This window comes from Salmo trutta, chromosome 7 (assembly GCF_901001165.1).
Source record: "Salmo trutta chromosome 7, fSalTru1.1, whole genome shotgun sequence".
Classification (NCBI taxonomy): domain Eukaryota; kingdom Metazoa; phylum Chordata; class Actinopteri; order Salmoniformes; family Salmonidae; genus Salmo; species Salmo trutta.
This window is the reverse complement of record NC_042963.1, coordinates 7,833,107-7,852,017: the sequence shown is the minus strand read 5'-3', so window position 1 is coordinate 7,852,017 and position 18,911 is coordinate 7,833,107. Positions and strand designations below refer to the sequence as shown.

At 47.5% G+C, this 18,911-nt stretch overlaps 1 protein-coding gene across 3 annotated transcripts in view; it reads left to right on the top strand.

The window, feature by feature from the left end:
* znf423 (zinc finger protein 423) overlaps nucleotides 1-18,911 on the top strand; it is a 140,927-nt gene that overhangs the window by 17,779 nt on the left and 104,237 nt on the right. For 2 of the 3 annotated variants that reach the window (XM_029757785.1, XM_029757787.1), the window contains exons 2-3: nucleotides 5,717-5,779; nucleotides 17,545-17,751. In XM_029757785.1, the coding sequence (XP_029613645.1) occupies nucleotides 5,717-5,779; nucleotides 17,545-17,751 (270 nt within the window). The remainder of the gene's footprint in view (nucleotides 1-5,716; nucleotides 5,780-17,544; nucleotides 17,752-18,911) is intronic. The other variant, XM_029757786.1, reaches the window with a different exon arrangement.

The following is an 18,911-nucleotide window of genomic DNA, read 5'->3' as shown; positions in this document are numbered from 1 at the left end:
TCCGTGTACATGAGGCCTGATTGTGTGTCTAGCTGTGGACTGCGCCATTGGGTGTGTGGTATGGGAGGGTGCAGGGTGTTGTGCTAAGGGGGTATGGGAGGGTGAAGGGTGATGTTGTGGTAAGGGGGTATGGGAGGGTGCAGGATGATGTAGTGGGTGTTGTGGTAAGGGGGTATGGGAGGGTGCAGGATGATGTAGTGGGTGTTGTGGTAAGGGGATATGGGAGGGTGCAGGATGATGTTGTGATAAGGGGTATGGGAGGGTGCAGGATGATGTAGTGGGTGTTGTGGTAAGGGGGTATGGGAGGGTGCAGGATGATGTTGTGGTAAGGGGGTATGGGAGGGTGCAGGATGATGTTGTGGTAAGGTGGAATGGGAGGGTGCAGGGTGCAGGGTGATGCAGTGTGGTGGGTGTTGTGGTAAGGGGGTATGGGAGGGTGATGTTGTGGCAAGGGGGTATGGGAGGGTGCAGGGCTGAGGCGGTGGGCCTGTGGATCCAGTGAGAGTTCATGTTAATGAAGGGGTCTGGCTCAGGCTCTAGCAGGGCTCTGCTCTGGTCTGTAACAAACTGCTGCTGCTTGCCGGGTAGGCTCCCAGGGTGTAGGGCTGCAGTTTTGTTCTTAAAGAAATGCATACACACACTCTAGTATACACACACCCACACACACACACACTAGTACACATACATACACACACAGGGCTGTACACTCACACACACTATCGGATGCATTTAAAAAATTCATACAATCACACGTGCTCTGTACAACACACACACACACACTCATGGACCTGCAAATAGGGGGCTGCTAATGGCTTCCAGTGGGAGATAGGGAGAGCAAGGTTTTATCCCTTAAGTGTAGAAGACTTAATCAGACAGAATGGCCGGGGGCCAGCAGCAGGACTGTGCAGCCCGCCCCTCCTGGCCAGGGGAGCGGCTCCACACACATTAGGTATTCTGTGTCTACCTCTCCTGCAGACGGCTGCAGTGGAGCTGGGCCCAGGTGAGATCGCTCTCTGGTTAGGTCTGCAGAGCTCTCACTCACACACACACTTTACATGTCCTTCTGTTAGTGTTCATTATCCAATCTGCATAAAGTAGCAGCCTTTCGTCTCTCTATCCTTTCTTTCTATATGTGTCTAGCACTAGCCCTGTGTTCTACAGTGTATTAACAGAAGGTCTAGCTCAGCATTTCCCAAACTCTGTCCTCGGACCCCAAGGGGTGCACGTTTTTGGTTTTTGCCCTAGCGCTACACAGCTGATTCAACTCATCAACTAGACATTAAGCTTTGATCATTTGAATCAGCTGTGTAGTGTTAGGGTAAAAACCAAAACATGCACCCGTTTGGGTCTGAGGACAGAGTTTGGGAAACGCTGGTCTAGGATATGGCTGCAGACTCAGGCTGTCTTTACTGCCTGTACCTGAGCAGTCTCTTTGTCAATGCAAGGCCCTCCCTGGGGTAGACCGGAGCACAGTTGTTTGTGTGTGTTTGGGGTTGAATGAAGAGGCTGAGCGAGGTAGGTTCTTTGTCTGATCGGGGGTCTGGGTGTGTGCTCCGAGGTCCCTGGCACCTTGTTTGCGTTCTGTGGAGGAGCGTACGCACCATTCCTTGGATAAATAAAAAGGCTCATTTAGAAAGGGCGCGTTTGGGACACAGCGCTGTTCTCCCATCCCCCTTATGGGCACAGGGGCTTTTTGTCGGGTAAATTCACGCTCGCTGTTTGTGAGGTCGTTGAGAGTGGTCTCGTTTGATCTCTACCCTCGTGCTGTTCGCTGCTACGCTGATTGCTGTGTTGCCGACAGCAACGCTACCCCAGCTACATTCGCTGGTGTGTCATGATGTTACAGCTTAACAGGGCCCAGAAATGCAAATAGCAGCACGCGCTCCCACCGCCAGAGCAGCAATTAACAGAGGAATTTCAATAATATAGAAATAAATTGTGTCAAGGATTGGGTCGAGCTTTGTTTTTTTCAATCTCTTAAATAATAGTTTAAAGAGGGAGGGAGTAGGAGAGGAGCCTGCCCCTGCGATGCTGCTAGACACAGTGTGCTCCCTCTGGGAGCTAGGAGTTGTTAACCCTTCTCTACCCGGCTCAGATACTCTGGTTAACATGCAGGTGTTTAGTTAACCCTTCTCTACCTGGCTCAGATACTCTGGTTAACATGCAGGTGTTTAGTTAACCCTTCTCTACCTGGCTCAGATACTCTGGTTAACATTCAGGTGTTTAGTTAACCCTTCTCTACCTGGCTCAGATACTCTGGTTAACATGCAGGTGTTTAGTTAACCCTTCTCTACCTGGCTCAGATACTCTGGTTAACATTCAGGTGTTTAGTTAACCCTTCTCTACCTGGCTCAGATACTCTGGTTAACGTTCAGGTGTTTAGTTAACCCTTCTCTACCTGGCTCAGATACTCTGGTTAACATTCAGGTGTTTAGTTAACCCTTCTCTACCTGGCTCACATACTCTCAGTATAATACTGACAGGTGTTAAGAGATGGTAGGGGACTGTTATAGTGGAACGGTCAGGGAGGAACACCAATACTGAGTACACCCAGTCTGTAACTTAGGTTCTGATTTGCGGAAATGGTCCCAGTTGGTGAAAGAAGGGCTGAACCACACCTCAGTGGTGTGTGGACTGGGAGGGGAGGAGGGCAAACAGGGATCCCATTCTGGTTGTTGAGTTCTAGGTATCGGTTTCCCATTTCTCTCACAGCCCCGGTGTGTGTTTTGGCAAAGGCTGGTCAGTGTAAGTAGGAAACAGAGGGTATCCAAGGTAACTTACTGAAACATGTTGGATTCATTAGACCCCCCGTTCCTCACAGGGCTGTTTTACTATAGGTTAATGATGATGTCACAGAGCTTCTGAGGGAATTTAAAAACAGGGGAGGGACCTACTGTATATAAAGTAGTACTCTGCATATACTTCCCCTACCTTACATTCTTTCTCTGCTACATACTCCCACTCTCTCTGCCTCTGTTTAGCAGTCTCCCTTTCCACTACTCTCTCTCTCTCTACCTCCCGCTGGCTTCAGGGTTCACATGAACAGTGCTCTGTACACATGGGACGCAGGCAGGGGGAGGACATCTGGAAATAAATAAATATATCCTCTCAGCTAATGAAGACGAGCAATTCCCCACGGTCACGCTTTTATTAGAATGGTGTTTTTATATCTTTCTAATGATCGTTATCTTTATCTCCCCATTCTCTTTTTCTTTCTCTCTGTCTGTTTCTCTTGCTTTGTTTGGCTGCCTGGTGATCGTGGTGTGAGGTCTGTCTCTATCCTCCGCGGGCTGTTTTCAGTGTATGTTTCTGGTCATGTGGGCTAGGTCTCGCCCGCAGGACCAATCTCTCCGGGAAACATCTGTATCCCGTCCTGTGTCCACATCTCAAGGGCCAAGCCCCAAACCCCGGTCCGTCAGCACTGGCCTTCCCCTCCTTTTCCTCGTCCCTTACCTTGCCTCTCCATAGCAACAAGACGGTGTATGGTTCAGTGTATAGTGTGAGCATCTGCATTGCCTCTGAACTCTATCCCAATGATTGCCTTCTGCATTCTCAAATGTAGTGGAATGGAATCTATGGAATCTAAATAAAGGTTAGAAAACATAATCTAGCAACATTTGTAGATAAATCATTCCAGGAAAGCCCAGACCAATCAATAGGTGTCTGTAATCTCCCCCATCTCTAAATTAGGTTTTTAAAGCCGGTAATGATCCTGTCTGCTTCCATCAGAGATGGACGGTTTTTCTGCATCACACCCAGTGCATTATAGCTCTGTGTGGGAGGCTGGAGCCTGGTAGTGTCCCGAGCTTCACTTGTTTTAGCTTGGGAGCTGTGTGTACAGTTGTGTGTGTGTGGATGGGGTTGCTGTGTGCTGTTGCCTGCAGGTTAGCTGAGTGCAGTAGTACTGGGTAGTTGTGTTTGTAGAAAGAACCATCTCACCTCCTCTACCCTGCTCTGCTCTCCTCTCTGCCTGACTACACTTTAATATTCCCCCTCTAATGAAGCGCTAAATGGAGGATGAGGGGAGCCCTGATTGGGTGTAATTTAGTGCTTTTCCTCCTCTGCTGGGAAAGCAGTGTCTAGGAATGAACAGGTCCACTGCAGGCTAGACCTATTTAAAGAAGATCAACTGACTGTAGACTTTGACCGCCGTTTGTATTGGATCTAGCATGTGTTATGACACAGTGGGGTTTAGACTGTGTCCTCGTTCCTAAGAAAATGCCTCATTGGGCGTGACAAATTGTATTTTTTCCCCCAAATAGTATAATTCCTGTATATGACAGTCCAAATAGTGCCTTGAATCCCTCCCGAGCACCTGATGTATGAGCCATGGGCTGCAGACAACACCTGGAGTTCACTAAATGTCCTCTAGGAGGATCTAAGAGCAGTCTGGGCCCGTACCGACTACAGTCCTAATGGGACCTTGGTCCAGATCCAGCCCACAGTTTTCCCCAAACACGCCTGAAGAATGATCTCTCCTCAGAAACACCCAGAGAGAGGTAACTCTGAGTCTTCAGTACTATGGGAATACTCTATGAATGGTGAAAAGGTACTACTGAGAGACACTGCTCAAGCTGAAGCGCTGCCATTTGGCAGCTCAGACTCTCTCTCTCTCGACAGAGTCCTGGCTAGCTCAGGGAAGAGAAAGAGAAATCAGGAGAAATAGTGAGAGATGTTATGGTGCAGGACCAGAGTTGACCCTAGTCTTCCAGGGGCTTGGGAGCCTGCTGGGTTTTAGCTCTAGGCCATCAGAAACAAGGCCAGTCCTCTTGGAGTCTGGCCGACACACTGGTCCCAGCTCTGGATATCTGGATCGCACTCATGAAATGAACATGGGATGGTTGAATAATGGAAAACAGGGTCTGTTGCCCTTGGCTTTGTTGGGGAATATGAAATACAGTGTTACTGGTCTGGTGAGGAGTCCTCTCTGACCACCCTGCTGAGTTCTGCCTGGACAGACCAAGAGCATGATGGGAAAATGGACTGGCCACTGCATGGTCCAATCTGCACACTCAGACCATTAAGAGGAGTGTGTTATTTTTTCTGGAATGGGTCTGTTAGTATTTTGGTGTGGAATAAGCATTTTATTTTCCCTCAACTTTATTTAAACTTAGGTGGGGAATTCACACATTAACAAAAAAAAACTCAGTGTCTACTACGTACTAGCTCTGGGACTTTTTTACCACCTCCTCTCGCTAATAAAGAAAACAGTTTTGATTCATGTCAGGTTGTTTTCGTGGCTTCTACTAACTGTTGTTGGCCCATACCCTGGGCCATGGGGTTGAGGGGAAGGAGAGGGTGGGGTCCTCATTGTTTCCTGACTACTGCCATTTCCTGTTTGTGTGCCAGTGGCGCTTCCTTCCTCTGCAGTGCCCAGGAAAACCTTCATCACACCTTCCTGTTCTGATCTGGTTGCTGTTGTTACATATCTCACACCTCTGAAATTAGGACATCAAAACAAGGAGAACACATTCCCAGTCGCTCAGGGTAGACAGACAGGGAGAGGGGACCTTTGATGTTTTCTCCCGCCCAACCACCCTGCTAATGAATGATTGAACACTTGTTTTGAGGTCTACCTTTTGTGTTTTTAAGGCATTGTCATGTAGATTAAGATAAACCACCAAATTATGTAGTCCTACAGATACTGTATGTATTTCTAAGCATCCCTCTCTTTTGTCTTTCTCTCCTTCTTCTCTCTCTCTCCCCCTCTCTCTAGCAGTAGAAGAAGGCGAGTCGTCGGAGTTTGCAGGGAACTGGGATTCATCGTCCGTCCAAACAGGTATCCGCTTTGTTATTCAGAAGTGTGCAGCCTGCCAGGCAGCTGTCAGATCTGCGACACAGATTAGATTCTATATGTCACATTCCAGGTCCACCGCCAGACTACCCACTGAATCAGAATCTTTAATATATATAATATCAATTCCACATGGCCCAGAATGTTCTGCTCCGAGGGAGAGGGGGATGAGAGAGGGAGATATGGCGTGAGGGAGAGAGAGCTTTTCACAGGACGCTGATGTCCAGGCCTGCATGTTAGAGCAGACAGGACTCTGGGGCTCCAGCAGTCTCACATCCTGTTTGAGGTTTTGGTGGTAAAGTAGCTGCACTGAATCAACGCCCCTGCCCTCCCTCCCTCCCTCCCTCCCAGTCTGCTTTATCCAGCTATTCACATAGGGCCTATAGCACAGCAGTGGGATGGGTTCCTGATGGGTCCAAATAGCGTCATGGTGAATGCAATCAAGATCATTTGTTAAGGTTTCCATTTGATTAAAGCATGGCACCCACTTCAATGTTCTTTACATGCAGTGCAGACCCATAGTCACACCCATGGAGTCACTGGTATGGCTGTACCTGGAGATGATGCAGCAGCTTAATGGACCCATTACAGAACACGGTATGAGGATGGTGACTGACTGATTATGGTGGCATGTTGGCCTCTAGTCTTTGAGTCAGCCCAACATTAGGAAGGAGAATATTTATTATGTTATTTTACAGCAGTGAGAGATAAGAGAGCTGAATGTTCTTTATCTAAACTGTGCTCTCTCTCTCTCTGCCCTCCTTCTCTCCCTCCCTCACTCTGTCGGTTCTTCTGGGAGGGGGAATTGTGAGGCCCCGAGGGTGTGATGAGGCAGGGGCTTCTGGTGTGGGGGGGGTGCTGACTGAGGTCCTGGGTGGCTGGAAAGTGCTTTATGTGTGAGATACAGCAGGAAGGGGAGTCCCAGTGCTCTCACTAGCTCTGCTCTCTTCCTCCCTGCTGCTTCTCTTCACCTCTTCCCTACACACACACACACACAATCTCTCTCTATCATTCTCTCTCTTGTGTTTGTTTGTGCTCCTGTGTTCAGGCTCAGGGGGGCTGCCCGCCATTTCTTATTTAAAAATCTAAAAAACCTTCCTTCCTTTTATTCCCTGGGAGATGATGTCGACAAGGACACTGGCAGGCTTTTGCTGGTATTAAATCAAAATATTTTTCCCCCTTCCCTTCTCTGGAAAATGTGTGTTGAGTTTGGAAAGAGCAGGGGGGGGGCTATGGTTGAGGGACGAGCACCCCCCCACCCCCGAGGACTTCAGAGGGCCCCTTCGGTCTGTCCCACAGGAGGTGTCTGCCTACCCCCTCCTCTCCACATCCCGCCCTCCATCCCAGCCTCCTTGAGACAGAAAAACAACACATCCCTCCCTGGCCCAGAGGGGGAGAAACGGAAAAGAGAAAAGACAGAAAATGAGCCAGGTCTGACACTGTAGACCAAGAGAGGGAGAGGGTGGAAAGCATGGAGAGGACGAGTGAGATGGAGTGAGGGAGCGAGAGGGGGGGAGAGACAGAGGGTGAGTTTTTGGAGAGTAGTACAGACGTTTGTCATTTCTGTGGAAGGAGGAGTGGTGATGTTTTAATAAGTGCCACCAGAGCTGTGATGTTCAGCCTTGTTTTGCTGGCTTCCAGTTGGAAAGACCCTCCTGCTTCACTGTCTGATAGAGAACACCAGGGTTAAGCACACAACACATGCTCAAATCAAATTGTATTTGTCACATACTTCATAACAACAGGTGTGGACTAACAATGAAATGCTTACAGGCCCTTCCCAACAATGCAGAGAGAAAAACATGGAGAAATAATAGAAAAGTAATAACGGTAATAATAAATACACAATGTGTATCCCTGTGGCTCAGTTGGTAGAGCATGGTGTTTGCAACGCCAGGGTTGTGTGTTCCATTCCCACGGGGGGCCAGTACGGGAAAAAAAAAAGTATGAAATGTATGCATTCACTACTGTAAGTCGCTCTGGATAAGAGCGTCTGCTAAATGACTAAAAATGTAAATGTGAAAAACAATGATTAGCGATAACTTGGCTATATACACGCTATGCTACAGGCAGAATTTTGCAAGGTGACGGTTTCTCCATGACCTCTTAAATACACAATCAATGCAGACACATACACTGCACCCTGTCCATGTGGACTGTGATTCATGGTGGAAAAAGTAGTCTCATATCCCTGAGCAAAGGGCCGATAAGGGGCTGTAATGGAGCTGAATTAGATTATTTCATTAATTTCCTCCCACAGCCATTGGCTGGCCATTGCATCAGCGACACCAATGAGAAGGGCTTTTTTCCCCCCCGGCCCTGCCATTACACCATTGGGCTGTGGGTGTTGTCTGTGACCTCACTACTGAACAGAATGGTGTTCTCGCTATAGGAACAGAGTGGTGTTCTCGCTATAGGAACAGAGTGGTGTTCTCGCTATAGGAACAGAGTGGTGTTCTCGCTATAGGAACAGAGTGGTGTTCTCGCTCTAGGAACAGAGTGGTGTTCTCGCTATAGGAACAGAGTGGTGTTCTCGCTATAGGAACAGAGTGGTGTTCTCGCTATAGGAACAGAGTGGTGTTCTCGCTATAGGAACAGAGTGGTGTTCTCGCTATAGGAACAGAGTGGTGTTCTCGCTATAGGAACAGAGTGGTGTTCTCGCTATAGGAACAGAGTGGTGTTCTCGCTATAGGAACAGAGTGGTGTTCTCGCCATAGGAACAGAGTGGTGTTCTCGCCATAGGAACAGTGTGGTGTTGTCGCCATAGGAACAGTGTGGTGTTGTCGCCATAGGAACAGTGTGGTGTTGTCGCCATAGGAACAGTGTGGTGTTGTCGCCATAGGAACAGTGTGTGTTGTCGCCATAGGAACAGTGTGGTGTTGTCGCCATAGGAACAGTGTGGTGTTGTTGCCATAGGAACAGTGTGGTGTTGTCGCCATAGGAACAGTGTGGTGTTGTCGCCATAGGAACAGTGTGGTGTTGTCGCCATAGGAACAGTGTGGTGTTGTCGCCATAGGAACAGTGTGGTGTTGTCGCCATAGGAACAGTGTGGTGTTGTCGCCATAGGAACAGTGTGGTGTTGTCGCCATAGGAACAGTGTGGTGTTGTCGCCATAGGAACAGTGTGGTGTTGTCGCTATAGGAACAGTGTGGTGTTGTCGCTATAGGAACAGTGTGGTGTTGTCGCTATAGGAACAGTGTGGTGTTGTCGCTATAGGAACAGTGTGGTGTTGCCGCTATAGGAACAGTGTGGTGTTGTCGCTATAGGAACAGAGTGGTGTTCTCGCTATAGGAACAGAGTGGTGTTCTCGCTATAGGAACAGAGTGGTGTTCTCGCTATAGGAACAGAGTGGTGTTCTCGCTATAGGAACAGAGTGGTGTTCTCGCTATAGGAACAGAGTGGTGTTCTCGCTATAGGAACAGTGTGGTGTTCTCGCTATAGGAACAGTGTGGTGTTCTTGCTATAGGAACAGAGTGGTGTAAGGACAGTGCAGCAGACAGAGATGCTAAATGAGATGCTAAGCTAACATTATAGGCATCAAAGGCATAAGCATCACAACACATGCACACATTTTTAGAAGAAGAAAGTTTCCAGAAAGACTATTATTATTGAAAACATATCAGACTTCCAATCCAACAGTCAGGGATTCTATTAGTTAAAAAAATCACGTGTACTGTAATTTGGAGGATGTTTACACGATAGTTTGAAAGTTTTGTGCGTTGTTTGTGTGTTGTGTCAGTGTATTTGTTGGGTTATAGTGTGTGTGTGTTGTTTTGATTCCAGGATGTCCCTTTAACAGTGTGTGTTGGATCACTCCACTGTCTCTCTCTCTGCAAAGTGAGATGTCAGTCAGTCTCGTGGCTGTGCACGCTTTCAGTCCCCTCCGGGCTCCAACCTGAGTGTGCGCCAGCCGTCCGGGGGAAAGAATGTACTGGTTTTATTTTCCCCCTTGAAGGGAGTAGAGGAGGGAGGAGCAAGAGGAGGAGGAGGAGGAGAAGAAGATATTACAAGGGGCAGACTGAGACACAGGAGGACGGCCCTCCTTTCTGTCCTCGCTAACTAAATGTATGGACATCTTGATGATGTAGACTAGAGGACAGTTTGAAAAAGAGGACACGTGTCTCTCTCTCTCTCGTTCTCTCATTTGTCTCCCTCTTCCTTTTTTTCTCTCTCTCTCTCCATCTCCCTATATAAACCTCTGGAGGTCCATAATATATTTTTTAATTTCCCCAAGGCAACGACAGGAAAACAGTTTTAATGTGCGAGGAGGAGGTGTGTGCTAGCGTGTGTGTGAAGCCACGGGCTGGAACAGGTGATGGCATTGGTGAGCAGCTGTCAGGCTGTTTGTGTGTGATTTAATTCGCTCCCTTCCATGACACTCCTTTTGGTTTTCATCAGCCTCTCTGGGTGGAGGGGCTGGTGTTGGGTGCTGCGCTCCCCTGCCTCACTGCCTCTCTGGGGGGGGGGGACACTGAGCCTGGTACACAGTGCTTCTGCTGGCTCCCTGGGGGGAGCCCTGTATTTTGAAAACACAGTCGGCAGAGGACAGGGGAGCTGTAGAGAGGCCTGCTTTAAATAGGTCCCCCTGTTTACTGGGAGAAGGAGAGGGCTCCCCAGAGAGACGGGGGGCGATGCGGCTGCGTCCGGCTGCACCTGCTCAGCCTGTGTCTGTATGTTCCAGACTCCAGACCTTTTGTTAGTACCCATACTGGACGCACCTGACAGCGGACGTGAAGCCTAGAGGCCAGTTCAGGAGGATCACAGATTCATACAACACTGTACAAATGGTAAATAACCTTTTCTCACACTGTAAACCCAGTGACCCTCCCATAGTGATTAGCAGTGGCTATTTTAAGGGCACAAAGTGTTACATTTTTTCCTGAACAGTGAGAGCCACAGGCCTTGGTCACTCAGAATATTCCACACATGTTGTTTTCACTCAATTAATAGTTTTGACCTTCTTTTTGAAACATTTACCAGGCATAGTGAATACAATGGTACAGTTGAAGTCGGAAGTTTACATAGACTTCAGCCAAGACCTCAGGGAAAAAATGTAGACCTCCACATGTCTGGATCATCCTTGGGAGCAATTTCCAAACACCTGAAGGTACCACGTTCATCTGTCAAAACAATAGTACGCAAGTATAAACACCATGGAACCATGCAGCCGTCATACCGCTCAGGAAGGAGACTAGTTCTGTCTCCTAGAGATGAACGTACTTTGGTGCGAGAAGTGCAAATCAATCCCAGAACAACAGCAAAGGACCTTGTGAAGATGCTGGAGGAAACAGGTGCATAAGTATCTATATCCACAGTAAAATGAGTCCTATATCGACATAACCTGAAAGGCCGCTCAGCAAGGAAGAAGCCACTGCTCCAAAACCGCCATAAAAAAAGCCAGTCTACGGTTTGCAACTGCACATGGGGACAAAGATTGTACTTTTTGGAGAAATGTCCTCTGGTCTGATGAAACAAAAATAGAACTGTTTGGCCATAATGACCATCGTTATGTTTGGTTGGAAAAAGGGGGAGGCTTGCAAGCCGAAGAACACCATCCCAACCGTGAAGCACGGGGGTGGCAGCATCATGTTGTGGGGGTGCTTTGCTGCAGGAGGGACTGGTGCACTTCACAAAATAGATGGCATCATGAGGGAGGAAAATGATGTGGATATATTGAAGCAACATCTCAAGACATCAGTCAGGAAGTTAAAGCTTGGTCGCAAATGGGTCTTCCAAATGGACATTGACCCCAAGCATACTTCCAAAGTTGTGGCAAAATGGCTTAAGGACAAGGAAGTCAAGGTATTGGAGTGGCCATCATAAAGCCCTGACCTCAATCCTATAGAAAATGTGTCGGCAGAACTGAAAAAGCGTGTGTGAGCAAGGACTACAAACCTGACTCAGTTACACCAGCTCTGTCAGGAGGAATGGGCCAAAATTCACTCAACTTATTGTGGAAAGCTTGTGGAAGGCTACCCAAAACATTTGACCCAAGTTAAACAATTTAAAGGCAATGCTACCAAATACTAATTTAGTGTAATGTAAACTTCTGACCCACTGGGAGTGTGAGGAAAGAAATAAAAGCTGAAATAAATCATTCTCTCTACTATTATTTTGACATTTCACATTCTTAAAATAAAGTGGTGATCCTAACTGACCTAAGACAGGGAATTTTTACTAGGATTAAATGTCAGGAATTGTGAAAAACTGAGTTTAAATGTAATTGGCTAAGGTGTATGTAAACTTCCGACTTCAACTAATTACCCCACCAGGCCTGTTTTTCTTACTGTCTATGTGCTGTACCTGACTCATGTTCTCAGTAAAGTGGAGCATTCCTTCTGAATCCCCTCTCAAACATACTGTAACAGTAAAGTGGAGCATTCCTTCTGAATCCCCTCTCAAACATACTGTAACAGTAAAGTGGAGCATTCCTTCTGAATCCCCTCTCAAACATACTGTAACAGTAAAGTGGAGCATTCCTTCTGCAGTCCATCCATGTTATACTTCACTTGGCTGCCGCCGGTTGGTTTGAGTGTTTGTGTGCTTGTACTCTTGTTGTTTTTTATAAAAACACTGGCTTTGTGGAACTTGGAGCTCGTATTTTTCTAACTCCCAGGCAGGCTGGATAGTGATGGCGGTGGAGTGGTGTACCGGGCCGTGTTTGGGCGACCCAGGGCCGGGTGTCCTGCAGATTTACGCCTCTCTTAGCGCAAGTGTGTCCCAAACAGGCCTCCGTCCTGGCTCACAGCACTGCTCCAACACCTAGTCCTGACTCTGTGCTCAAACCGCTCATACAGTTTATTACTCGCTCGCTCACTCACTCACTCACTCACTCACTCACTCACTCTCTCTGAGGACTCCATTAAAGTGTCTGTATTCCGTTTGCGGTATGCCTGTATTCTCCCTCTGTGTACAGTACGATCAAGTCTCACTTCCGTTGCGTGCCCACTGTATGAGTAATAGGAAACTGCTCTGCCTCCAGAGGTCAGGACATTGGGACTGGAACTAACCAGGGGGATTGTAACAAGCTTCACTTTAAATGTCAAAACTCAAACAGGCACTTAATGTAGGTTTTGGTTCTAAGCATTTTGAGTGGAGGGGAGGGAGCATCTCTGAACATTCCCAGACATTTCGCTAGTATTTCAGTTCAGCTGGTGTTTATTCCAAGTCAAATAATATTTCTTAAGCTGATTATAAGAGGTGAGAGTAGATCTCTTTACTTGCCCACAGATCCATCCCCCTCCGTGTACCTCTAAGATGGTGATCGCTGTACTCTGGTGGTGCAGTGAGGGAGGGAGAAAGAGAGACTCTCTGTCTTTGCTGTTGCCTTTGTCTTGTCATGTCTCCCCCGTCGCATGCCTGGCGGTGTCCATTAAGCCCACATCGCCCAGCTCCTAATTATTTCCAAATCTCACGTTGGAGCTTTGCACCGTTAAAACAGGAGGAAAAAAACATATCAACCTAACGAGCGGTAATTAGCGGGTCCCAGCAAGGCGGGGCTCTCCTCTGCAACACCACTGCTCTGTGGATTCTGTTAATTCACTTCTCTTCATCTAATTACCCCACACAAACATGTCTGTTTGCCTTTCCTCTGAGAGGGAGCAAGAGCGGTAGAGGGGCATTATCTACAAACATTAGACACCCTACTCCCTCTCATAAACACACACACACACACACACTATCTATGAGGCTTAATCAGCAGATATGAAAAGTGTGACCTTTATTCATAAGGAAATAATTAGTTTAATAAAATCTGAAAGTACACTTGCCAATGAGCGAATGATTACTCTCAGCATACTGTATCTCCATAGCATTAAAGCGAATTGAAATAAAAACAATTACTGATTATTACAGTATATTGTAAGGGTATAACTTTGAGCACAACCTGCTGGTGTGCAGTGATTCCTTTCCCCTCTACAACCAGGAAGTGCCAGTCCAGTTGTAGATGTTAAGGGGAAGGGTTAAGATGACCGTCCTATCATAGGACCATGTTCTCACCATGTTAACCCCACTGGTCTCTTAAATGTGTTTCTCCACTTTCCCCCTCTTCTCTCTCTCACCTTCACCCCATCATCTGTCCCAGGTGATTTCTTTGGGGGGGGGATATATGGAGATTGTACATTTTCTCTCTGAATTCTTAGATTTGTCCTACCTGTTTCCTCAAGATCACGATGTGTGTCTGAGTGCGCCCCAGACCTGGGTTAAAATACATGTGTATCTGGTATTTCTTTTCGGGCCCGTGATTGGTTCTGACTGGCTAAGGCCCCCCCCCCTCCCCCTTCCGGGCTCCTATTACTGTTGGCTGTAGTCATACGCCACGAACACCAGTGTTGTTTTCAAATACACAGCCCAAAATAAGTATGTGAATAGTCTGCTAAATTGTATTTGACAGTATTTTTCAATACTTATTTCAAATAGTCTTTTCAAATACCTAGGCTAAATGCATGGGAGTGTATTTGAGTCAATGTATTTTAAATACTTTCCAAGTTTATTTCCAAATACATTTTACATTTAACTACTTGTCTTTCAAATAAAAACTATCTGAATACTTACTTCCAATGTATGTAAAAGTAATTGAGATATTTGAGATATTTGAAATAGTATTTGAACGCAAGTCTGGTGCGTGTTTGTGTATGTGAGTTAATTTTATCTGACTGCGTGTGTATGTAAATGTGTGTGCGTGTGTACTATGTGTTTGTGTAAATGTGTGTGTGTTTTGGTTGGCCTCTTGGCGTGGTGACGGTCTGTGACTCAGAGATAATGGCTCTCCGCAGAGTGGGGGACAGGAGCTCCAGCTGGCACAGGGAGACATGACGTGTGCTGCTGGGATTGCTGCTGCACGCCACGCAGACCCTGCCTGTGTCCCCAACACTCCCCCACCCCTGGAAGCCCCAGGCCCTCATTAAGTGTTCCTACTCTGGATGGGAGACCGGGGAGGGGGCCAGCCAGGAGTGGACTATTAAATGAGTGATAAAACAAACATATGAAAGCAAAAGTAGAGGAGGAGAGGGGGTATAGGATAATGTAATGGGGTCCGTTAAAACTGTCTTTGTGAGGGTAAAATCTGTTGTTGGGTAGGTGTTGTTGTTTTATGCAGACAGTGGTCAGGAGCATTGAGTTTAAACGGCACGTATTTTAAGATGAAACGCATCAATCATTATCTCCACAACTATCTTGTCAGAATACCCTCTGGCAACTGCCATGCCTGCCTAACAGAGAAAGGTGTTTGACCTACGACCTTATTGACCTCACACAGACATGTCATTTGTGTTTGCTACATGATATCTAGGAACATTATTGTTTACTATTCGCAGAGGAAAACTGGCCACTAGCAGTGCTGTCATTAACCATTGACAGAGCACTGTGCAGCGTTAGCTCTCCAACCTAGCAGACAGGTAGGCAGAAAGCAGGCTATCTTGATGAGAAATATGGTCTCTCAGAATATATCTGGGGGCATAAAGAGGCCTTGTTCATCTGAATGGCCATTTAGAAATCATAAGTCTCCTTGGACACCACTACCAACGTAAGCCCTCATTTCATTTCGGTTTCCTCCCCTCAAATTGAATTATGTTTGAAAACAGTCTGCGCGTCTCAAACGACTCTGCAGAGCCTTATTAGTAATGACCTCAGCACACATTACGGCACATCTAGGTGTGTGTGCGTCTGGTTGGGTAATATTGTAGTGTATTTTGTCTTTGCCTTTTGAGGGCAGTGTTGCTGTGTGGATGATGACGTTCAACTATAGGACTTTATCTTAGATATGGTGCCGGTGTTAGACTTTGCAACTGTGTAGTATTGTTTAGCTGTACACCCTCTCCTATCTATCCATTGTGAGTCCTATTACAGTGGTGTGGTCTAAACCAGGTAGAGAAGCCAGCTCACTTTGTTTACGTTGACTAGTATCCTTCACCTCTCCCGAAAAACGAATCTCCGCCAATCAGGACCATTATCCTCTCATCTCCTCCCTCCAGACAAATAGTGTGCTCCGTGTTCATCAGGGCCACTGCTGGAGCTGCAGTGGGTACAGCTGGGGTGCGCACCACCACCGTATCAATCTTCCCCAGTAGCAGGCACATCCAGGGAGGCCTAATGACGGAGGCAGCAGCACTGTGTAGCAGGCCTCTAAATGAAGTGTGCTCCGGACCCCCCTCCTGAGACCCCCTCCTCCATCAGAGATTTGAAAGGCTTACTGGAGGGGAGGGGGGCTGCTGCAGAGTGGGGGTGGTGGGGGGTTGAGGAGGGGTTGCTGGATGGCATGGGGTGCCCCCCCCCCCACCAAACACCCTCCCAACCGTGCCAGGCACTCTCATCCTCTCCTCTTCCTCCTGCCGAGCCCCATCCATCTCCCTGAGCCCTGTGGAGAAGAGGGAAGGAGAGAGGGGGAAAAGAGGAGGAGAAGGAGAGGTGGAGAGGGGAAGAGCAAGGTCCCATCTGGCTCCTCCCTTGTTGTCATGGTAGCCGGTTGTGCTGGCATGTACTGGAGTTGGCAGTACCCATACCTCTGGCGTGAGGGCACCTGGGGGAATGACGGTGTGTGTGTGTGTGTGTGTGCACATGCATGTATTAATGTTAGTTTGATTGTGCATTCATGTGTGTGCATGTGTTTAACTGCTAATATGCATTTCCTCTGTCATGGATGAAAGATTGTTTAAGGCGCATATCAATGAATATGTGGGTATGTTCATGTTTAGATGTGTATATGTAGTCTGTGTGTAAGGTGCCTGTGTCTTTGTGACTGCAGTATAGGACTGTGTCCGTGTAGCATCAGTTAGGGGCCACTCTCCTCCCTGTCCAGACGGTGCTCTCACCACTGGACAGATGGCCATAACCCTCCCTCCCACTCCTTTCCCCCCTAAATGCTCCATTCATCCCTCCATCCATTCATCCCACCATCCACCCTCCGCATCGCTCCCCGAGAGGACGAGTGTGGAATTAGAGCACCTCCACACCCAGTCTCTATCTCCCTGATCCAGCCCAGACTCTCTCTCTCTCTTTCTCTCTACCAACCTACCTACCTAAAACCTAAGTTGTGCTGGGGTCATGGGCCAGAGCCCATTACCAGCAGCAGAATGGCGGGCGGGCAGAGCACTGGGCACTGCCAAATCAAAGCTGTGGAGTGCAGGAATGGCCTCCTCCTGCTCTCCTCTGATTGCACAAGTCCACCATGATTAGACAGGATGTGGAGCCTTAGGGAGCCAGCCAGCAAAACCACCCCCACTCCCTCTCCATCTCTCTTTCCCTTTCCACCCTCCTCTTCTGCACTGATATTCTCCATCTCTCTTTCTTTCTCTCTGTCCCTTTCCCTCCCTCCCTCCTCAGTCTCCAGTGCAGTCCTTTTGGAACAGAGCGTTTAATGTGATAATAAGGTGTGAAAATGGAGCCACAATGGTGAAGGGAGGATTGTGGAGGCCGATTTTTCCACTGGTCCTCCTCCTCTCTGCATGCCATGAGTGGCAGCGTGGGCACACAGGCTGGCATGAGCCATCTCCCTCCAGAGCCCTGAGTCCTTATACACCCTCTAATGCCACCTTTTATAGACCCTCCATTAGAGAGCGCACACAGGTCATGTGACCAGGGACATCTTTAGAATGAGATGGACTTGAAATAGTGCTTGTCCCAGTCAATTACTGGTACAAATGGACTCAATCAAAAAATAATCTATGACCTCCGACCAATCTCCAGTAGATCAGTAGTTCTGTATAAGGCACATGCTGGTACTCAGTTTCCCTCTTGCTGTGTTTTTGTCCCAGATGTCCCTGCTGCGTTGGACCGTGAGGCGGCGAGGAAGGAGCGGCGTGCAGCCCTAGAGGATGGGGACCACAGTGTCACCAGCCATGACGACCGCATTGGGGATGATGACCTGGACGATGAGTCCATCTTCACCTGCGACAACTGCCAGCAGGACTTTGAGTGTCTGGCGAAGCTGACTGACCACCGCACCAACCACTGCCCCGCAGGTAAGACATCATACACACACTGAAATGAATACACTACACTGCAGGTAAGACACACACAGGGTGGGCTACATCCACAAACACTGTGTTCTTTTGGGGCCAGGGGACTCGGGTCGTAACCACCTTTCAATTCAATCAATCCAATACCTTGAGTAGTATTTAAAGCTACATTATGTAACGTTTTGGGTGACCGGACCAAATTCACATAGAAATGTGACTTATAGATCTGTCATTCACATAGAAATCAAGTCTAAGAAGAAAGGTAGATCTGTTCTATGTACGCTATTTCTATGCTTCCCGTTCTTACGTTTTGTTTTTGCGTCTTTTACTTTCTGTTTTGTACACCAGCTTCAATCCGCTGAAAATACAAACATTTTTGTTATGGAAAATATATTTCACAGCGGTTTAAATGGTACAATGATTCTCTACACTATACTTGGTTGTTTTGTCACAAACTGAAATTGGGCGAACTACAGTACCAGTCAAAGGTTTTGACACACCTACTCATTTAAGGGTTTTTCTTTTTGTACTATTTTCTACATTGTAGAATAATAGTGAAGACATCAAAACTATGAAATAACATATATGGAATCATGTAGTAACCAAGAAAGTGTTAAACAAATCACAATATATTTTAGACTCTTCAAAGTAGCCACCCATTGCGACAGCTTTGCACACTCTTGGCACTCTCTCAACCAGCTTCACCTGGAATGATTTTCCTACAGTCTTGAAGGAGTTCCCACATGCTGAGCACTTGTTGGCTGCTTTTCCTTCAGTCTGCGGTCCAACTCATCCCAAACCATCTCAATTGGGTTGAGGTCAGGTGGTTGTGGAGGCCAGGTCATCAGATGCAGCACTCCATCACTCTCTTTCTTGGTAAAATCGCCCTTGCACAGCCTGGAGGTGTGTTGGGTCATTGTCCTGTTGAAAAACAAATGATAGTCCCACTAAGTGCGAACCAGATGGGATGGCGTATTGCTGCGGTAGCCATGCTGGTTGTGTGCCTTGAATTCTAAATAAATCACTGACAGTGTCACCAGTAAAGCAGCTCCACACCATCACACCTCCTCCTCCATGCTTCACGGTGGGAACCACACATGCGGAGATCATCCGTTCACCTACTCTGCGTCTCAAAAAGACATGGCGTTTGGAACCAAAAATCT